This window comes from Staurois parvus, unplaced genomic scaffold, assembly GCF_062004578.1.
Source record: "Staurois parvus isolate SC_StPar_1 unplaced genomic scaffold, SC_StPar_1.0 ptg000525l, whole genome shotgun sequence".
In the NCBI taxonomy this organism is placed as follows: domain Eukaryota; kingdom Metazoa; phylum Chordata; class Amphibia; order Anura; family Ranidae; genus Staurois; species Staurois parvus.
In genome coordinates this window covers 6582001-6605395 of record NW_028318321.1, presented here as the reverse complement: position 1 = coordinate 6605395, position 23395 = coordinate 6582001, and the positions used below count along the sequence as shown (strand labels likewise).

Genomic DNA, 23395 nt, shown 5'->3' with positions numbered 1-23395 from the left:
GATAGGTAGGATGAGAGCCAGGAGAGAGCGGAATCTCTGAGGCCGAGGGAGTGTAGTTTTTTGAGGAGGAGGGGGTGGTCGACTGTGTCGAAGGCCGCGGAGAGGTCAAGGAGCAGGAGCACTGAATAGTGGCCATTAGCTTTGGCGGTTAGAACATGAACATGAATATAACAGGCTTAATAAGGATTGTGTCCACTTCGATGTTGAGGTAAGCAAAACTGCTGTCATTACTTATTTTAGGAGATGAAAAATAGTGAATGTAAATTTATTGCCATTAAGACAAGATTATGTGCTACTAAGGTAGGGAGGTGAAGTCCAAACTAGACCAATATGAGTGCTGGCAGTTATAGTTAGCTCATCCTAGTTCCAAGCTGCAGCAATGTTAGAAGGAAAAATCCATAAGCCACAGATCAAAAGGCAGACCATGTGCATGAGGTGAAATGAATGGCAGCCTCAGCCTGGACTCCAGCTAGGCCATGCCCCCTATGCATATCACTCCGCCCCTTGGAGCTTAATCATGCGGATGGAAGTTCTGAGAATGAAGGGGTGTTTATAAGAGCATCATTGGCTGTCATGTGATAAGAACACATGACACGGGTGGAAAAAATTCATGGGTTTGCAAGTCACAAAGATCAAAATTTAAAAGTCTCTGCCATGCAATAAGCAAAAATTTATGCAAAGACAAATACATCTCAAAAACTGCAAGAAATTTAAAGACAATGTTATTAAGCTAGTCATTTAAAGTGACATATATCATTATTCTTGAATTATTAATTTAAAGTGACCGATGTATATATCTACAAGAGAAAAAAAATAAATGAAAAAATATGGATGTACCTACGTGTATCAACCTAGGTAGGCATTATTAAAACCATTGAAATGTATTGAGAAAAATATAAAAACAAATGAAAATATAGGTTCAAGAACAAAACAAAAAATTAAAAAAAAAAACAAGACACTCACAGACAACAAGCATGATGGAAATGCATTAATTATTGGTTTACTACTATATTCCATCGATAGTTTGGAAAAATGTATACCATCTAAATGTATACATATGTATCTGTATCTGTAATAAAAAAACATACATGTATAAAAAGAAAGAAAAAAATGACAGGGAAGTAGAATGGAACATCATAAAGAGGAAAGGACAAATTACTCATAATAATGAGTAATGTCCCATTCGACGTTTAAGCCTCTAGATATACAGATGTCCAGCTTAAAAATCAAGAATACCTCCCTCCTGCACCGAAGGGGAAATCAGTCACCACCATGGACAGATCGATCTATTCTTTCAGCATTTTGAAATCTAAAGCATTGTATATTCTGTTGATGGAGAGATTTGAAGTGTCTAGCCAAACTGGTATTTTTGTTAGTCCTAATATCTGAGAAATGATCCCTCTTTCTGTCACTGAATCATCTTGTGGTTCTACCCATGCATTTGGATGTTGCATAAATTACAAGTGACCAAGTATATAACAAATTTGGTGTGACAGTTGACCAACTGTGTAATACCAGTGGAAAAACCATTGGAATATGAAATAAATGTATGGGGTTCTCCCAAATGATTGCAGCAAGAACACCTAGCTATTCCACATCTGTAAAGGCCAGTGGTGTTTAACTAAGCCCGCGGAGAAGGGTTGTAAATAAACTGGGAGATATCATGTTTCCTATGGTGCGTGCCCTCTTGGCTAAAATATGACACCCCGACCCAACATCTCATGGCAATCGTCATCCCTATGTAAAATGGAAAGATTACTTGATACGATAGGTTTGATATCTGGAAACTGTAAGCCATAGCATGTGGAGAATACAAGTGGACTGGCAGATCTGTTCAACCCAGAATGGCGCTGTGTGAAAAAATCAATCCTTGATAAACTCCTGGCATATAGGCAGGCCTGTCTAACATCAGACCTTCTGCAGCCACGTTCGCAAAACCTTGTTTCCAACGAGATAGCCTCTTTCTCAAAATCAGCAAGACTGGAGCAATTTTGTCTGATCTTGATTAACTAACCAGGTGGAATGGTCCAAAGGTTGGTAGGTTAGAAGTAGGTTTTCTGTATGCTCACAACATGATGGTCCCAATTTGAGTGGAGCCACACAGAGTGTAATCAAGATAATTGATTGTGAAGTGATGTTCCTCCAATGTAAATCTCAGATTTAAGGGATCGTTGTTGAGGCGGTTAAAAAATTCAGTTGTGGGTGTTTGTCACATATGAAAATGATAATCAGGTCATCTATGTAGCGAAAAAAAAGTAGTGATGGAATCCCTAAATGGGTTGTTGGCTCTGTAAATATATAGTTTTCCCCACCACCCTATATACAAATTGGTGTAGGTGGGAGAGAACTGAGCGCCCATAGATGCCCCCCCTGTTTTTGTATATACTATTTTTTGTCAAAAAGAAAATGGTTATAATATAACAAAAAAGACACCCCTTCCAAAATGAACCATTTTAATTCAGAAGAGTATTCTGTATAGAGGTTCATGTGATGTTTTAGACCTAAATCATGGGGAATACTGGAATATAGGGATCTGACATCACAAGTTAGCCATTTTATGTTTTCATCCCAGTGTAAGCCTTCAAATACTTGCACAGTGTGTTTTGTGACATGTACAGTACCTTGAAAAAGTATTCATACCCCTTGAAATTTTCCACATTTTGTCATGTTATGACCAAAAATGTAAATGTATTTTATTGGGATTTTATGTGATAGACCAACACAAAGTGGTACATAATTGTGAAATGGAAGGAAAATGATAAATGGTTTTTGACATTTATTACAAATAAATATCTGAAAAGTGTGGTGTCCATTTGTATTCAGCCCCCTTTACTCTGCTACCCCTAACTAAAATCTAGTGGAATCAATTGCCTTCAGAAGTCTCCTAATTAGTAAATAGAGTTCACCTGTGTGTAATTTAATCTGTGTGTAAATACAGCTGTGCTGTGAAGTCATCAGAGGTTTGTAAGAGGACATTAGTGAACAAACAACATCACGAAGGCTAAAGAACACACCAGGTCAGGGATAAAAGTGTGGAGACATTTAAAGCAGGGTTAGGTTATAATAAAATATCTCGAGCGTTGAACATCTCACGGAGCACTGTTCAATCCATCATCTGAAAATGAAAAGAGTAGAGCACAACTGCAAACCTACCAAGACATGGCCATCCACTTAAACTGACAGGCCGGGCAAGGAGAGCAATAATCAGAGAAGCAGCCAAGAGGCACATATTAACTCTGGAGGAGCTGTGGAGATCCACAGCTCAGGTGGGAGAATCTGTCCACAGGACAACTATTAGTCGTGCACTCAACATATCTGGCCTTTATGGAATAGTGGCAAGAAGAAAGCCATTGATGAAAGAAAGCCATAAGAAGTCTCATTTGCAGTTTACGAGAAGCCATGTGGGGGACACAGTAAACATGTGGAAGAAGGTGCTCTGGTCAGATGAGACCAAAATTAAACTTTTTGGCCTAAAAGAAAAACGCTATGTGTGGCGGAAAACTAACACTGCACATCACCCTGAACACACCATCCCCACTGTGAAATATGGTGGTGGCAGCATCATGTTGGGATACTTTTCTTCAGCCAGGACTGGGAAGCTGGTCAGAGTTGACGAGAAGATGGATGGAGCCAAATACAGGGCAATCTTAGAAGAAAATCTGTTAGAGTCTGCAAAAGACTTGAGACTGGGCAGAAGTTCACCTTCCAGCAGGACAATGACCCTAAACATACAGCCAGAGCTACAATGGATGGGTTCAGATCAAAGCATATTCGTGTGTTAGAATGACCCAGTCAAAGTTCAGACCTCAATCAAATTGAGAATCTGTAGCAAGAATTGAAAATTGCTGTTCACAGACGCTCTCCATCCAATCTCACAGAGCTTGAGTTATTTTGCAAAGAAGAATGGGCACAAATTTCACTAGATATGCAAAGCTAGTAGAGACATCCCCAAAAAGACTTGCAGCTGTAATTGCAGCCAAAAGGTGGTTCTACAAAGTATGGACTCAGGGGGGCTGAATACAAGTGTACACCACACTTTTCACATATTTGTAAAATATTTTGAAAACCATTTATCATTTTTCTTCCACTTCACAATTGTGTGCCACTTTGTGTTGGTCTATCACATAAAATCCCAATACAATACAATTACATTTTTAGTTGTAACATGACAAAATGTGGAAAAGGGGTATGAATACTTTTTCAAGGCACTGTAGTGTAATGAGAAGAGTTTCTGTTAACAAGGCCTGTAACAAAGTATCCATTAGGTTACCCAGTGGTTCTACCAGAGAACCAATGCTTATCACAATGGGTCTACCTAAGGGTCGATAGAAGTTTCCCCTTCAGTTTCAGAAAAGCTAACTCTCTTAGGTGTACTCGTAGTTGATGATGGTGTTCTCAGAATGGAATGTCTTAAGCCTCCAAATCTTTTCTTTATTGATTTGGAATTGTGATTAGAAGCACCTTCAGTGTAATCTAATTTATCTTTTGGTCTGTGTAATATCCTTTTCAAGTGTCTCCATGGTTTTCAGGAGATGTTCTTCCTTTTGTTTAAACTCAGATAAATGGTGAACATTTTCTAAGTTTTGCTGTAAAAGACTAATCTGTGCCTTTACTGTGTCCATGTGTGTCTCTTTAAATTTGATTAGGAGTCTCATTAATTCTTTACAGGCTTCATCAAGAACACTAGTCCATTGGGATTTGAAGTCTTCAGCCTCTACTTCAAAGGAGGGAAATTTCTTGATTCTGAGCCACCTGGTGATCCTGATAGTTTTGAGGTATTCTTCTAAGTAAGCCACATCCCAAAAGGTGGGATTCACTGAATAGGAGTCTTTCTAGTTTGCAAAACAGACCATTTCCTCATGCACACGTGATGTTTCCTCATACTTCTGATAACAGACGCGTTAAAAATGCTAGTTTTTCAGCATTTTTCAGTTTTTTTTGCATAGCTTTTATCCACGTTTTTTCACATTTTTCCGAGTTAGCGTTTTTTAGTATTTTTCAGCTGAAACATCTCACTTTGCTATTTGTTGCCTCCCACTTTCTCAGAATACATAATCACCACCATTTTGAGAGCAGGGAGAGCAAAAGAGCATATAGAGAAGCTTCAATAGCTCAGCAGGACACAGTGTCACTTCCTGTTTTGCACCCAGTGCTGTAATCTGAGACAATAGGACTGCAAAGGACAATGGGAGATGACTCTGTAGAAGAATGCAATGCCAACAAAGCCAAACAAAGAACAAAGCCAACAGAGCTGCAAATAAACTTTGGTATGATCTGGTTACATGTAGGACATGTAGAAGCAAGAGCATCCCAAACAAAAGCTGGAAAAGCAGTAATCATTTTCCTTTTCCATAAAATCGAATTAAAAAAAAAGTCATTTTAAAAATGCTAAAAAAATGGCTAGTTTCACGTTTTACCACTAGTTTTGTTTTTTTTTTCCAGCCATTAACCGTTGATTACAGCCTATGTGTGCATGACCATAGGATAACATGCTGGAGAGTTTATTGGCTGTAGAAAAAAACGTCAAACGCCAAAAACAGCAGCTGTAAAAACGTCAAGTGTGCATGTACATAAAGTTTCCTTGTCACTCACTGGTTCAGTGAAAAAAAACGATCTGCTCTAATTGATTCTGCCCATGTGTCTTGTGGACACATTGTCGTGCACCAGGAGGAACTCAGGACCCACTGCACCAGTGTAGGGTCTGACAATGGGTCCAAGGATTTACCTAATGGCAGTCAGAGGGCCATTGACTAACCTGTAGAGGTCTGTGCATCCCTCCATGGATATGCCTCCCCAGACCATCACTGACCAATCACCAAAACGGTCATGCTGAACAATGTTACAGGAAGAAAAACGTTTTCCATGGCTTCTCCAGGCTCTTTCACGTCTGTCACTTGTGCTCAGAATGAACCTGCTCTCATCTGTGAAAAGCACAGGGCGCCAGTGGTGGACCTGCCAATTTTGGTGTTCAATGGCAAATGCCAGTCAAGTTCTATGGTGCCAGGCAGTGAGCGCAGGGCCCAATAGAAGACATCAGGCCCTGTATCCTCATGAAGTCACCCTCATTAAGTCTGTTTCTGATTGTTTGGTCAGAGACATTTACACCAGTGTCCTGCTGGAGGTCATTTTGTAGGGCTCCTGTTCCTCCTTGCACAAAGGAGCAGATACCAATCCTACTGATGGGTTAAGGACCTTCTACAGCCCTGTCCAGCTCTCCTAGAGTAACTGCTTGTCTCCTGGACTCTCCATGCTTTTGAGACTGTGCTGGGAGACCCAGCAAACCTTCTTCCAATGGCACGTAGTGATGTGCCATCCTGAAGGAGTTGGACTTCCTGTGCAACCTCTCTAGGGTCCAGGTATTGCCTCATGCTACCAGTAGTGGAACTGCCCCTAGCCAATGCAAAACTAGTGAAAACAGTCAGTAAAGATGAGCAGGGAAAAAAATGTCAGTGACCTCCACCTATAAAACCATTCCTGTTTTGGGGGTCATCTCATTGTTGCCCATCTAGTGCATCGGTTGTTAATTTCATCAACACCAAAGCAGCTGAAACTGATTAACAACCCCCTATGCTACCTACCTGACCAGATCAATATCCAAAGAGTTTAATTGACTTGATGCTATACTCTGATTAAAAAGTGTTCCTTTAATTTTTTTGAGCAGTGTATATTCAACCTTATGCAGTATGTTTATGCAATGGACTGCTGCCCGAGCAGATAAAAATGTTAAACTGGAGTGATATACACCAGATGTAGTGTAACATATGCTATACAGTAGTAAGTAAATTTATTGTCAACTTTACGACTGACCAAATCTATGTGTTTGATTTACTCATGGGTGGTAGATTACTGAATTTCTGCTGATTACTTGTGATTGCATTTTCAATTCAAGTGGTTGAAGTTAAAGGATAAGAGTTCACCTTTTGACAAAAAAATAAATGCGCATTTTTTTGCAGGTAAAAAATGTACATTTATAATTTTTTGTTGCAGGAGCCTGTAAAGCATTGCACCAGCAATCAGCGGATTGCTGGTGCCATTTAGGTCTCCTGCAGACCTGTTAGTATATCTGCTTACCCATACATCCCGTATGAGCAAGCCAATATGGTCAGACAGGAAGACTCAATGAACTACCACAGCGCTTCACAGTGCCTTGGTAGTTAATTGAGAACTACAAACTGACAGCTGCCAAGGATGTTGGGTCTTGTAGTTTTCTCATTCACAGAGGACTGTGAATGAGTGACACAGCCGGGTTTTTTAAAAATTTTGACAGCTAGTGGGGGGAGAAGATCCTCCATTAGCTGTCAACAAAGGGGGAGTGGAGAGGAGCGGGGGCAGGTGCTTTCATAATATGTTGCACACTGAATATGGGTATAGGTTCATAACATGTTATGAAAGGTGAACTTGTCCTTTAAGTGAAAGTTACCACGTGTATTTCCAGTTTTACTGTCACTTGTTTGTATACAAAACTGATTTTTTTTAAATGAAAAACTCACAGGTCTATGTACAAACCCACCTATGTTGCTGTTTGCATCTCTCGGAAGTAAACCAGATGTGTTCTGCAGAAAAAAAACAAAAGGAAAGACTTTTAACTTGCTTTTAAATTCTAAATCTTCAATTTTCATATTTACACACCTCAGCAAAAATATTCAAATCTGTTACCAAATTAGAGAGTCTGAAGTTAAAGTGATTACAATTCAAGCTTGCAAAAATAACAACACTATGTTTTTAGGTCCGGCATGAGTAAGAAATGAAGTGTGTTTTGAACTTTCCATCTACTGAGTGAGCCAATACATGATATCCCCTTAGAGCCTAGATTTTGTCAACTTTTTGAGTTTTGGATAAGGTAGGGAAGATTTATTTCTTCAAATTTCTGTCAAGCTTTTATTTCTGCCTCTGACCCCAACCGGAGAGATTTTCCTTTACTTCCAAATACAAGAAATGGGGGATTGGTTGTTACTGGAACAGGTTGGCGTGGACGGTGAATCAAACCTTGTCTGAAATGTTAACCCTAACTCACTCTAACAACATCATTTGATTTTTACACTAGTGGGCTTAGGTTGGACTTTAAATCCAAACTTTCAGCAATAGCTAGAATACACTCTTGCAAGAAACACCCTCACCATTTCAACTAAACAAATTTTTATATAATTCTCAGGTGAAAAAAAACCCAAAAGAATTGTTGCTTTATACCATGTTAGCTATTGTTCTACGGAGGATGGAAACTATAACAATTCTAAATTGTGTATAAACTTACTGATTTTGGTCCAGGCTTCGGTTTTCTGCAAATTTATAAAAAAAAAGAAAACGCAAGAAAAAAAAATTAATTTACACGGAGCTGAATAATACAGTATGAGGATAAGACTCTTTTTTTCCAATTTTATAAACAAATGTAGACCTAAATAATTTAGTACTCACACATTCCGGGGAAGCGGAAATGGGGTAGATCTAATTGGCAGCTCTTGCCTTCTATCAGCTGTTTAAAAAAAGAAAGCATTCATTTATTTTGTGTACACTTGTTCAACCACATATAATTCATAACTATAATGATGTCATGTTTACTAAGAAAGAATAATCGATTACTCCACATTTTTGTGTTTGTTACACACAAAACAAAGCTTTGTTTGAAGGAAAAGTTTACCCATACTTTTGTGCTCTCTTTCTTATATGCATGCTCTATCCCAGGGTTTCTTGTATTTGAGGGCATGTCAAACTCAAATGAAAACTGGTCTAAATTCAATGAAGTAAATAATCAGTGGACCATGTTATATCTACTGGAGATCACATATTTTTAATTCCAAAAAGATTTAGGTGCCAATTTACTAAAGGCAAATAGACTGTGCAATTTGTGAGTGCAGTTGCACGCGTTTTCGCCAGAGCTTAGTGAATGTGGTGAAGCTCTGTTGATTTCCATCAATTATGTACAAGCAAAAATACTGTTTTTTCTTGTTCCTGATTGGGTAATCTTTACAAAGTGAAGATTCAACACATTCACTAAGCTCTGGGGAAAGTGAGTGCAACTGCACATTGCAAAGTGCATAGTCCATTTGCATTTAGTAAATCAACCCATAAGGCACTTTGGTAGTTAATCTTAATTATTGCATAAATAAAGTGCAGTGCTAAAATTGTCAGAATGAGAAATGTATAAATGATCCAAAAGTGACAATCCGTGCAGGTCTAGATGGAGCTAATATCAATGACAATAAATTGTGAATATAGCGAGCGCTCAGAAAAACCAGCCGCTGGAACACTTCAAGGGATCACTGGAGCTCATAACAGAAACATTTTATATATATATAGTGCAGCGCTGTGATGTGATTTAAAATTAAAGATTAATATAAAAATAGTTCATAAAGTCTTTGTCACAATAATAAAATCAAATATGTGCAGGTCTTCTCCTCATTAGGTGACTGGAATCAAATAGCAAAAATGCGCACTCACCGACCGCACATTTTAAATGCGCCTGTGTGTAATATTATCCAGAAGACCAGCCAGGCATGCAGCTCCAGGAAACACATGGATCCTCCCTCTTAAGCACTGACATCAGCCTTGGGTGTAGCAATACCTCCAGATCCAGAGACCCTCTCGCCCCAAATGATAGGTAAACAGGGATCCCCCTTCTGGTTCCAGGTACCCCAAAAATGGAAGGTGTAAATCTGCAACCCTCCAACAGGAGAGTCAAGGAAAAAAAGGGAACGCCAATAGTGTACTAACCCGGCAGTGGTAAAGATCAGAGACAAGTGGCTCAAAGTCGGGTCTCTCTGTTTGTGGAGGGATGGTATCTGTATATCTGTATACCTCTGTAATAGGATCATCCATCCCATCACCACCTATGGGGAACTAACATTTGAGGGATTTTCGCGCATGCGCGAACCGCGTTTAAAAGGAAGTCTTGCTGTCACACTGCTAGTGGCGTCTATCCTCTGATGAAGTGCATTTAGCACGAAAGGCCTCAGGAGGAGCCAGTAGCAAGTGTGACTTCCTGACCACTGAGACCACGAGGAGGTCCAGTGGTCTCTGATCTTTACCACTGCCGGGTTAGTACAATTGTTTTGTTCTCATACTTACCTGTCCGCTTATTGGCTAATGGTGTATGTATGTACATGTGACCCTGGCTTTATGATTGTTGTTGCAATAAAGTTTTGAACCTACCACACTATTGGCGTTCCCTTTTTTTCCTTGACTCTCCTGTTGGAGGGTTGCAGATTTACACCTTCCATTTTTGGGGTACCTGGAACCAGAAGGGGGATCCCTGTTTACCTATCATTTGGGGCGAGAGGGTCTCTGGATCTGGAGGTATTGCTACACCCAAGGCTGATGTCAGTGCTTAAGAGGGAGGATCCATGTGTTTCCTGGAGCTGCATGCCTGGCTGGTCTTCTGGATAATATTACACACAGGCGCATTTAAAATGTGCGGTCGGTGAGTGCGCATTTTTGCTATTTGATTCCAGTCACCTAATGAGGAGAAGACCTGCACATATTTGATTTTATTATTGTGACAAAGACTTTATGAACTATTTTTATATTAATCTAGTATCAATGACAATCCTGTGTCGGTGCTCCCAAAGTGATATGGTAAGAATACGCACTCACCAGATGCGTAATGTTAATACGCATTAAAGCAGTAAAGATCCCCTCTAGGAATTAGATGTGGTTCTGGAAAGGGAAGGTCCTCCCCAGGGGCGGACTGACCATTTGGAAACTCGGGCACTGCCCGAGGGTCAGTAGGGGGCCCCATGAGATGCCCCTGGTACCTTTTTCATAGGCTTTTTTGAGTTTGGGCAAGGACACAGGGGCCCCATGATCCCCTATTGCCCGGGGGCCCCATGAGTTGTCAGTCTGCCCCTGGTCCTCCCTCTGCATACAGGTGGTGCTGATGGAGCTCTCAGATGGTGGTGGAACCAGGCAGCCAGAGGCCTCTTTAAGGGGTGGGTGGATATGGAAGCCTATGTGCCAGGAACTCCCCTCTCTGGGTACTTGAACAGTGCTGGATCCAAATGGCTCTAGAAATCAATTGCTCCTGCAAGCATTTCTTTACAACAGGCAGACTATCCTAGCGTTGGGGGAGAAGGAATCGTAAAGCCTGCCTGCCGTGGCCACTCCTCGTACTGTCAGGATCAGTACGAGGAGCGGCCACAGCAGGCAGGCTTTACGATTCCTTCTCCTCCAACGCTAGGATAGTCTGCCTGTTGTAAAGACATGCCTGCAGGAGCAATTGATTTCTAGAGCCATTTGGATCCAGCACTGTACAAGTACCCAGAGAGGGGAGTTCCTGGCACATAGGCTTCCATATCCACTCACCCCTTAAAGGGGCCTCTGGCTGACTGTTTCCACCACACCACCATCTGAGAGCTCCATTAGCACCACCTGTATGCAGAGGGAGGACCTTTCCCTGTCCAGGACGACATCTAATTCCTAGAGGGGATCTTTACTGCTTTAATGCGTATTAACATTACGCATCTGGCGAGTGCGTATTCTTACCATATCACTTTGGGAGCACAGGATCGTGATTGATACTAGCTCCACCTAGACCTGCACGGACTGTCACTTTTGGATCATTTATACATTTCTCATCCTGACAATTTTAGTGCTGCACTTTATTTATGCATTTGATTGATGAAGGTGTTTATTGGTTACCTTTTGTGCAATAGCTATCTTTTAGAGCTCTCACTTTTACATTCCATTTTAATCTTAATGATTGCAATTAACAATATTTTCTCCTAGAGCAGTGTTCTCCAAACTGCGGCCCTTGGACGAGATGTGGCCCACTGCTTGCCTTTATCTGGCCATTGAGTCATTATTCTTGCCACTGACGCCAACAATGGGGCATAATTCATGCTAGTTACACCAACAATGGGGCATTATTCCTTCCACTGACACCAACAATGGGGCACTATTCCTTCCATAACTATTTCTTGCCCCAATACCAAAGATTGGGCATTGTTTACTCCCACTGGGCACAGCTGGCCCCCCTAAAGTCTGAAGGACAGTAAACTGACTTTGAAAGGTTTAGAGACCCCTGTCCTAGACCACGGGGCCATCAAATAATTCCTGTAGCATTAGCTGTGAAATTACAAAGTGTAACAATCTATGAATAGAGGACGGGTGAATGAATGGTCTGCCTCCATTCCTAGAAGCTACACTATAGTATTATTATAATACAGTATTTATAAAGCACCAATAGTTCGCTCAGCGCTGTACATTACAAAGGGGGACAGAACATGTGACAGAACAATAACAATACAATGCAAAACATGGGGGGATCGAGGGCCCTGCTCTTTCGAGCTTACAATCTAGGAGGGAGGGGATAGTACAGCTTCTATTAATGGAGGAGAAGGAAAAGGTGTGCATAGTCATTTCTCTTGATGATTGCATAATCGTGCTTTATTGGAGTGTTTTTTTTTTTACCTTCCTCTGGATCAACTATGGGTATAGGATGGTGTATACAGAGGTTTCTATTAGCTACACTAGATGGACATGTGTCTTTTTTTTTTTTAACCTGACTAACATAACTATGACAGACCCCTTAACACTATTAACCTCAGCTGCACCAGAAGATTACAGCGCAGGGGCAGGGAGGACAAAAGACACATCACATATGGCAAGTATTATCCCTTATGTCAATTTTTAAAAAATCCTTTTTTGAGTGAACTTCGGCTTTACGTATTAACGATTGGTACTGATATCAAATACATGGCTGACAATGAAAACTACAGTAATTGCACATAATTTATCAGTGCCAATTTTTTAAAAATAGTTTTAATATTTATAAACTACAATAAAATTCAACATCCAGAATGAGGTTGCAAAGCTTATTTTGCCTGCACAACTGTGTACAAAACATGATTACTTACCTTCATCAAAGTTATCAGACTTGACCTGTGGCTCCTAAAGTAGAAACAGCTTTGAGTTGTGAATTTGTTAAATATATTATATATATATATATATATATATATATATATATATATATATATATATATATATATATATATATATACACAGTATATATACATACACATACACACACACATATATACACACTAATATTTATTTATTTCAGGTACTTATATAGTGCCGTCAATTTATGCAGCGCTTTACAAATATATATTGTACATTCCCATCAGTCCCTAACACTCAAGGGGTGTACAATCTAAGGTCCCCAACTTACATTCATATATACACATACTGTATTAAAACATACATACATGTTTTAATCTGTTAAAGAAATGATGTCATTGCAGAGTAAACCTAGAGGTGACTAATCATACATGCAGCAGCCACTAATACCTTGCAGTTACATATGAATGCTGAACATTTCTGGCAAGTGAATTTTTAAAACTTCAAGGTAGTGTCGGAGCTTGCTGCACATCCCTATTGGCCCATCACTATGAAGAACCTCCTTACTGAAAGACAACAAAGAGGGTGCACTGACCTAGCGCATGTGCAATATACATTACTATACTTTACTGAATAAATAAAGCAAATAATATAGTCACAAACACATGACAGGAATAAGCATATCATAAAATGCAAAGTAAACTGCTTCCAGGTCCACACCGCTTCAACTGATGACATGGGAAGACCTTTCAGCGTCCAAACATGGCTTACACGTTTCGAGGGACAAGCCCCCTGAGAGCCATTGGCTGGTTCTGAGGAAGAGGGCTTGTTCCTCCCATTTGCATTTTATGATACACTCTCTACTCTCATGGGTTTGTGAGTATATTAATTGCTTTATTTATTCACTAAAATTGTGTATTAGTAGTGCGCTAGGTCGGTGTGCCCTCTCTTTGTTTTCCTTTAGTGTACATGAAAGGATACACACAGTCCTGAGGGGTCAGCAAGACATATTTGCTCTATACCTAAAAGCCGGATAAGCAGAGAGTCCATCAAGTCGTAAAGCACCACACGTGTGCACAGGAGGTTATTCTTTGGAACTTCCTCTCTGGCCAGCAGGAATATGCAGGAGGCAAGAAGGGGTGGGCAATATTAGGAAGTGCAATATTGGGAAGGTAGCTTTGCCTGTCAGAACTACTGAGGATTGGCCTGGGCATGTACTTGCAACATGTGTTTTTATTCTGACAGTCTCTTTAAAGCTTATAAACCCCCAAAAACAAAAATGCAGTTTACCAGTTATTACAAATGGTGGCTGCATTAGTTTTTTTCAGGCTTTTCCGCTTTTTATTTTCATTGGTCATACTGGGAGTATCACATTTCCTGTCCTAGGGTGGTTATGTTCACTCCTCCACTGCATCTTTTGAAGAATCCATGGTTGCCACCTAGGCTGAACTTCAGATATGCCTTCATCTCTTAATCTCTCTTGCATGCAGTGGGGAATTATAAATGCATAATTGTTCTTTTACTGCTGCAAGTTTAGCTCATGGAAAGGGACAAGGCACTGCATTTCTGGCACAAATGTCAGTGGTGTATTTAGGTGTCATGCTGCCCTAAGCAACACAAAAATTGGCATTCCCCCCCCCCCCCCCCCCCCAAGGAGAGATCCTGACACCAAGCAGCACCCCCTCCCCCACAAAGAGATCCTGATATTGACCAACAACACCCCAGACCCCCACCCGAGTGAGCCTTCCACTACCACCGCCTCCCATACACTGGCAATGCTCCCCCCTGACCCTGCGAGAGAGAAGACGCTCACATTCACAGCTCTGGACATCCCCGGGAACAAGAGTCAGGCTCTAAATACACCATCAAGCAGCCCCTCTCAGATCCCACCTGGTCCCCATGCTGCGTGTGTTCCTTCTTCCATCCCTTCCTTTGGGGGGTGGCACTTCCCCCCCTGAAAAATGCCACTGCCCCCCTGAAAGATGCCGCTCCCCCCTGAAAAATGCCACCGTAGGCAAATGCCTTGTTTGCCTTGTGGTAAATACACCCCTGACAAACGTCAGATATTTTCTTTACCTGCTGAAAAGGTTCTTGGCCTGAAAAAAGAAGACTAATGCTCTTGGGTTTAGTTATACTTTAACATGAAGGACATACCTGTTTTGGTGGGGACCTTCTTGATGGAGGTAGTGCTTCTCTGTGTGACACAAAAAATAATGATAACACAATACATGACACCCTTGTTAAAGTTTTTTACTAGACACCAATAAAATGTATTTGTAATGGTGGTTAACACATCTATCAGCTCATTTAAATGCTTTGTAGACACGTTAAATGTGAATCTTCTATAGAGTAAGTAACTATGTACCTTGCAGGTGGAGAGGGTTTAACCTGAAATTAAAAAAAAAAAGCATGATTGATTAAATTACAATTCTTTCATTTGGTAACTTACAAATTTCAAATAATTTCAATAATTATCAATAGTTGTTAGCCTCGTAAATTTATATTTATAAAGTACATTTAAGTTAAAATACCTCAGTTTCAGGAACTTCATAATGATCTGGAAGACAGAGAGATGAAAATTAAAATTTCATTTAATGGGGTCTACACAGAAAGTCAAAGCAGCAAAGAAAAAGCATCAATGTAACTCAATGACTGCGATACCTTTATATATACAAGAAAATAAGCTTTGGCTGCCACTGGATGGAGCTCTTTCCTTAAAGATAAACATTAACCTGAATTGAGGTTTTAAAGTAAATCGCCGATTATTTGAAATGTTATATATTTTAAATATTTAACAAAAAACTAGTTGGATTCAAAATTAAACACAAGACATAAGCCATATTATAATTTACCTATAATAAAATTACCTTTCACTTTCAATTTGCAACATGACCTAATATTCATAGTTAAACCAGTGGGACTTTTTTTCCTTAGCATAGCCAGATTGTTTGCTCATTTTTAATGGTTAGCATTAGAAACTCAGTGATCGGTTTCACTTGTTGCCTGGAATTGAGCAGTAATTTTATTGCTGGAGTCACAATGAGTGAGAACTGATGGGTGATTCAATCTAATAGCATCTATCCTAAGCCTAAAATATCAACTTTAGGAAGACACACCTGTTAATGATAGACTAGAACACTCAACTGGCAGCTACACTACATGAGCCATTAAAGTGACTATAAAACAAAATTGTACAATAATGTATCTCCTGCTTAGAAGTCATCAAAACGTTCTCCTGCTGTTTGTGCGCCAACCGCTGCAGTAGAAACTGCCATCCCAGATGGCATCAAGAAGATCCTACAGAATTCAGTACTTCCAGGAGTGTCAATTTTCTGGTTCCCCTGGAAGCAAAAAAATGCTCCAGATGGCCTGTGGACTTTATTTATCAAAACACAAGTATGAAAATATGAAATCACAGTGGAGTGAGCAAAGATCTTGATGCATTTCGTGCTGTTCTAGCACTTAGTTATTAAGACAAAGTGCTAGTAGAGTGTGAAACGCATCAAGATCTTTCTTTCCGCCACCGTGATGTTATGTTTTTGTACTTGTATTTTGATAAATAAAGCCCACAAGGTGTGCAGTCATCCAGAGCATCTTTCCATTTCCTTAGTACGGCGGGTGTGCCGGATTAGCACCTGTGTATAGTGGTGGGCCAGTGAATGAAACTGAAGGAACACGGGTGCCTAGAGCACTGTGTGTTTCTTTTTATGGTCCCCCTGGTCTTCAACTAAACTCTACATCACTACAGGACACAAAATCAGTGGATCAAACTACTGAGCCTAGCATGATTCTGGCAATCTGACAATCCCAGAAACAACAAATTCTGAAGGATTTTCCACCAGTGTTTTTTCTTCACTACTGCAGAGACAGGAGCCATGGGAATGAGGAGAGCGGAGTATTCCTGGTCTTTGAAAGGGCACGTTATACAATTACACTAATTATTAAACTACTACTAAATTACAAAATATCACAATGTGCTTCACTGGACAGTTTACATATTTTATATATATTATATGAATAAATATATATTTTAGATCTCTTTTGTTATGTTTTATATAAAATCATTTTAATAAAATAAACATTTATTACAGGAGGCACCCATAGCACAGAATTTACTGCTAGTTCCATATATGGGACCGTCCACCCCTATTAGCATTGTGTCGCACCTGGTGAAAGATTGAGCTGTCATACCTTAGTGCAAGGTGGGCACTTATGCTGTGTGAGGGATTTTAATGTCCTTTGATATTAACATTTAATAAACTGCCTGTCCTATGAAAGCTTTCATCTTTTTTTCTTATTAATTCATTTGAATTTATCATTAGACCTGAGAAAGAACTGGTTCCTGTACTAGTCTATTATGACCCACCTATTGGTTTAAAGTGTATTTATGCTTTTACAACCAAATTGGGATATCACCTACTTTAGATGTCCCCATTCACACTATACAGCTTAAAATAAAATCCAGCTTACATTTTTTTATGCAGTTTTTGGCAAATTCCAGCAGTGTAAAATCTTGCTAGTTCCCTTTGTTTATGACAGGGTTGTTTTTGCCACAATTAACCCTGTTTGTACTGTGTTGGAAGATCATTTCATAGGCTGTAAACTAGATTTGAACACTTCCTATACAAAATAAGTGATAAACATTCAGAAGCATTGTATGGTAGTGGGAACTGGATTCAAGCAATTCTCACAGTTTCTACTGCAACAGATGACAGTGATTTTCTTGAAAAACCATTGCACTCACTCATGACACCTTCCCCTAACAGACATCTAAAAAGGTAAGAAAATAAAAAAAAAAAATAGGTATGCTTTGTGAATGGGAACACACAACAGCCGTTTGCTGCCAGTCTGCTCTGTTGTGTTTTCTGCCCGCTGTCAGCCTGCCTGCTACCAGCCTGCTCTACTGTGCCACCTGCGGCCAGCTTGCTCTGCAGTGACATCTACCTACAGCCAGCTGCTTCACTCCAGGCATCCATTCAGCAAGGCATCCGCTTTTCCTCTACAGACTACTGGACTGATCAGTCACTCATACCCCACTGTGCTCTCGTGGTTGCTGTTCCACCTTCAGTGGCCCCTAAACTGGAGCTGTACGAGAGGCCTTCCTTTTCACGTCAGGCCCCCTAATGAGGTACGTGACTGTCTATGGGGTGAGTGTGCCTGTGGGTGAGCAGTGAACACATTCTTCTCTGGTGTGGAGCACTGATTTGAAACGGATACTTTATGCACTTTTTCAACTGCCCATTACTGCACAGTTTTACACTTTGCAACTGTGGATTTGAATCACGACACTGATCAAAACTGTACGCCTTTCGGGGTGTATGTGGACTTTTTCCCACTTGATATTTATGCACGTTATATGTGGTGATTTTTGTCCATATATATTGTTACTATTTCAGCGCTGTATTAAAATGATTTACACTGTATACACATATGGGGTATCTATCCATCTATCTTTTTTCCAAGAGAGGATCTGAAATAAAATTGTGTTTCCTTTAAATATAACATTTCCAAAATACACTTACACCACTATCACTGGAAGAACCAAGCAGCGCCTTCACGTTTCCTAACCTCCATCCTATTAACTGTATAGTTGATGGACAGATGACCTTACCCATTGCCATACTGTCCTGAGGGTTGTATAAAATCCTTGCAGGCTTAGTAAATAAAGAGTGCAAGAATCAAAGCAATAAGGGCAAAGTTCAGTATCTGAAGTTTACACCAATATTAATTCTTATCAGTTGCCTTGTGCTCTTTTACTGAATATTACTTCAAGTGTATTCACTCAGCCCTTTTTATAACAAACAAAATACAATCTTGTCTAGAGGGTTACAGCATAGTCAAAAAATAAGTAAGCCTAAACCTACTCAAACCCCAATTATAAACCTATTGTAACTATCTTGTAAAGGAAGGAAGTCTTTCTTCACCTATGCTGAGAGCAATCCAATCCAGTCACATGATCGCTCCAGTAGTTGACTTTAGTGAAGAAGAGAGATTGCTGACAACGGCAGCAGAGACTGGGCGCTGACATCACCCATAGGCTTACTATGGGGCATCTGTTGTCTGCTGACCCTCCTCCACACTGAAGCTGGTGCTGGGACCCAAACATGTGTCCGCGTTGGAGCTGCCTCAGAACAGGTAATTATACAGATCTTTCCTTTCACAGGATAGATAGAAAAGGCTTAGAATGGGAGTGGGAGTAGATTTAAGCTTAGTTAGTATTTGGCTGCAATTCCACTTGTCATACGTTGCCATAGACCATGTTGGTTTTGTACCTGGTTCTTCTGTTTGCTTTGGTGACTTTGTAATGGGTGACTGGCCAGGTTTATTGCTTCTGATCACAACAGGAGCTGTAAAAATAAGAATGCCTTTGTAAACCTGTGTATGCACAGAAATATCACCCAACCCTAGAGTTCAGCAGGCATATAATTTTTTAACTGTAATTAGTCTCTGGGTTACAACAGTAGACAAAGTGTTACTGAAGTGTTTGATGCCACCTTGGGCAGTCAAAGATGTTCTCTCAACAGGCACACATGTAACATGTAATCTACCATTTTGACTTACAGAAGGTCAGACCTAGCACGATTATTTCTCTTTCATTAAAGCTTTCTGCCTTTTCAGGATCCCTTTATCTCTTTTTACTGCAGATAATACTATGTTACCACCAAAGTAATTTGATTACTTCCTCTACATTTTTTTTTAGTTTGGATTGAGTGAGAAAGAGTTACATTTTCTGTGCATTTTTTCTTGTGAGCACCGTTAAGGAGATATTCGCTTACTCCCTGCCCCTGTAATGTCCATACAAGCAATTTGGGTTGTGGTTGTCATGGGAAAGGAAAGCATGCACAGCAATAAAACATTGTCAGAAGTTCTTAACCTTCCTCACTCTGCTAAAAACATGTTAACACATACCTCTAGGCACAGATAATGCCTCCCATCCCCTTCTTACCCATTAAGCACTTGTTACTAAATGGAATACCTTTTACAGCCTCTTTTAAACTCATCTAAGCCCACGTCCCATGCTGTTGCCAATTTCAAATCAGTGATCTAGTGTTGCAGTCTATGCCAACCACTGGACACCACTTCCTGGTATCAATATGCCACTGCAGTTTATTGGATCCTGAGGGGACCCCACCACTGGACAGCCAATAGGAAAAGCCCACGTAACCCAGGCAGTGACAAGGACACAAAAGAGGCATTATCTTCCTCCTCAATGAAGAAGACAGTAGACTCAGTTACATAGTTAGTCAGGCTGAAAAAAAACAAAAGTCCAGCCAGTTCAACCATTAAAAAAAAAAAAAAAAAGTTATAAACCTATACCCACAGTTGATCTAGAGGAAGGCAAAAAAAACAAAAAAAACAGCAAAGCATGATCCAATTTGCTCCTGCAGGGAAAGAAATTCCCTCCCAGTACCTGGGGCATCAAGGTGACCACAAATTTACTTAAGTCAAAATGGGTTTTAGATTTTTTTCTACTAAACCAGCAATAATGGGATAATTTAGTGTTTCAGTTTAGAACTACTTCAAGAAGATACCACCATGGAGCAGGGAGTGCAGCTGTCTATGTGACAGGAAAACTGCATGTTCTTTCTAGCTGCCAATTGTAATGATGATATGTAGGATCAGAAATCATAATAATTATAGAACATTTGAGTGAGTAGAAATGTAGAAAAGGGGGTTTGTAGGAACTGTCTCTTTTACAGCCACTTGTCCTGTACAATTGAGGAACATAGAAGATCTTACGCCTATAGGGTTCCGGACTTGCAGTAGGTTCAATATAATTATCATCTTCTTCCTCATCACCTGGCACCACATAGTCCTGAAATTAGTAAGAATACATGTTGTAAGGGATACTTCTAATATCCAAATAATTTGAATGCTACACTCATAATATTCTAATTTGCAGTCTTCATAATAGGGTCTTTTATTAAACTAGCAAAATGAGCACATTCAATAAACATGAATGCATGCAAAAATATGGTGCAAACAACACCATATTTTCCAAAATACAAGAAAAACTAGTTCATTTTGGAAACCATTTATATCAGCTGATGTTAAAATGACTATAGCATAAACAGATATGCTTTTCATATGTAGCACATCTAGTACATAGTATTTATTACCTCATCAACATGCTGTTGCTGCTGTGGTTTCTTCTTTACTGGTGGAAGTAGGGATGTTGGCTGTTGTCTGGGCGCTACAGTTGGCTTTGGCAAAGGCTTGTGCAAAGGTTTGCTTGGAAGGGGCAAACGGTTGACTTGATGTAAGGTTGTTGGGGGCTTCGGCAAGGGTTCGTTTGGTTTAGGCAAAGGTCGAGTAGGCCTATTTCTGGGTTCGTTTGGGGTACTTGGTGGTGGCTGATTCCTGTCTTTTGAAAGTAAAAAAAGAAAAGAAAAAGTTATCCTCAATATCTTTAATCTTTGTAATTAGTGAAAGTTCAAAGAAAACAAGCCTATGAATTGCAAGTGGCCATTGAAGGGACCAATCTGTCCGTTTGTATCAGTGGCCACCTAAATCATTGTGCTGGTTGCTAGTCACTTCCACACAGATAGCAGCCCAGCTGGAAAGTATGCAGAACACTTTCTCTTCATTAATTAGCAGGAGTGTAGTAACCTAGGAACTGTGGGAGATTCATAGTTCCATATGTACATGGGCCACAGTTCGATTGGTCATGCAGTTCTAGTAAGTGTTGACCAATCCTATGGCTGTTACCTGGGCTGTCCCAAAAGTGCAATAGGTAATGTGTAATAGTGTTACCAATGGAGATGCAGCCAGGAGACTTTTACTGCTATAGATCTCCCTGGGTTTCTAATTCATAATGCACAAGGTGTGCCTTTGAAATGCATTTTAGTGGCCTAAAGTATGAGAGAATATATCTACACAATAGCACTCTAGATTTATTTGTAGAGACAGAATTGAGAAAATATACACTACAAGAGTTTTCTACAATGTATGGACTTTTATTGTAAAGGAACTTTGGTATATTTTTTCTGTAATATTCTTTTGAATTATATAATGACAAAGTAAAGTCCTATTTCAAATTAGGATTACTCTTTATTGGATAATTTACCTTATTAAAGACGCAAACTTCACATCTAGAAAACACTACAAATTATCTCTACTGATTCACTTAGTAAAGATGCAAACTTTGGATACTCCTTACCAGGCTTTATACAAATCAAAAACATGAAGCAAGGATCTACTACTGCTAAATTAGGATTACCCTGAAAGAGATTTTGAAAAATATAGGAGCTCATTCACATCTAGTGTATTTTGAGCTGCATTGATCTGATTTGATCAACGCAAGCTCAACATGAGGACACATTGACCAGTTAACACTGAAGCACAGAGTTTGTGTACAATGAGGAAAAATGTACACATGTAGCATTTTGTTGTCACATAGCACACAAAATGTTTTACAACTGCCATTGCAATGTGCAGCTGTGATTGGAATTCAATAAAAGTAAGCACTTCAATGCTTTGAAACAGTCCATCATAATGAACGTCAGTGTGTGTTATGTGCACCTTAGTGTGAATGAGCCCTGAGAGGTCAATCACTCTTCCAACCAACTAACATCCGCCCATAAGTGAAATAAATGTCTTGAGTAGACAGGCCTACAGCCCTACAGCTCCATAATCCCTGTTCTTTGCACAGCTATCCTCTTGTCTTGGGGCACAGTCACTATCCTTGTTCCTATGCAATGCATGGCTTACTGGAATATGTGTAGGGAGTCTCAAGTTACCGGCATATCCTCCATTTCTGTCAGTGAACTTGTAGGATGGGGTAAATCTAGGTTCAGGTTCATTTGGTGGTGGTTCATAGTTTTCATCCTCTTGCTCTTCAGTAGGATCCACATATGTTTCCTCATGATCAGAAAGGTTATCTGGATTCTCATAGTCACTTCCCTGCAAATAAATGGGTACAAAAAGACTGGAAACAAATACAAATATGACTGTCATAAATGCGTATCAATTTATTTTTGGGTTGGGTTTACATGTGCTAATATAAATTTACTGGATTATTTACAATTCTCTTGAGCAGTGGTCTCAAAACTTGCTTTTATCCAGCCCTTGGGGTGCCATTCCATCCACTGACTTCAACAATGGGACATCATTCCTGTCACTGACACCCACAATAGGGCACAATCCCTACCATTTACACAAATGATAGTATATAATTTCACCAAATATCACCAACAATAGAGCACTATTCCTCCAAATGACATCTACGATTGGGCACTATTTTTCTCGCTGACACCTACAATGGGGCACAATTCCTCCCAAAAACACATTCCTTCCACTGACACCAGCAGTTGGGCAGTATTCCATCCACCGACACCTACATTGGGGTACAATTCCTCTCACTGACACCAGTGCTGGGATACAATTCTTTCCAATGATACCACCCATTGGGCACCATTCCTCCAATTAACACCAATGGTGGGATACTGTTCCTCCCACTGACACTAATGACAGGCCACTATTCCACCCACTGATACCAATGATGGGGCACAGTTCCTCCCACTAACACCAACAATGGGCCACAATTCCTTCCATTGACACCAAT

The 23395-nt window shown here is 40.0% G+C and overlaps 1 protein-coding gene across 1 annotated transcript in view; it reads right to left on the bottom strand.

Moving 5' to 3' along the window:
• Positions 1-23395, bottom strand: part of LOC149451707 (B-cell linker protein-like) — a 189684-nt gene that overhangs the window by 10292 nt on the left and 155997 nt on the right. The window contains 11 exon segments of the mRNA XM_089690287.1: positions 7511-7553; positions 8252-8276; positions 8413-8470; positions 12849-12882; positions 14986-15025; positions 15197-15219; positions 15363-15388; positions 19104-19178; positions 20572-20647; positions 20952-21196; positions 22572-22734. Coding sequence (XP_089546413.1) covers positions 7511-7553; positions 8252-8276; positions 8413-8470; positions 12849-12882; positions 14986-15025; positions 15197-15219; positions 15363-15388; positions 19104-19178; positions 20572-20647; positions 20952-21196; positions 22572-22734 — 808 coding nt within the window.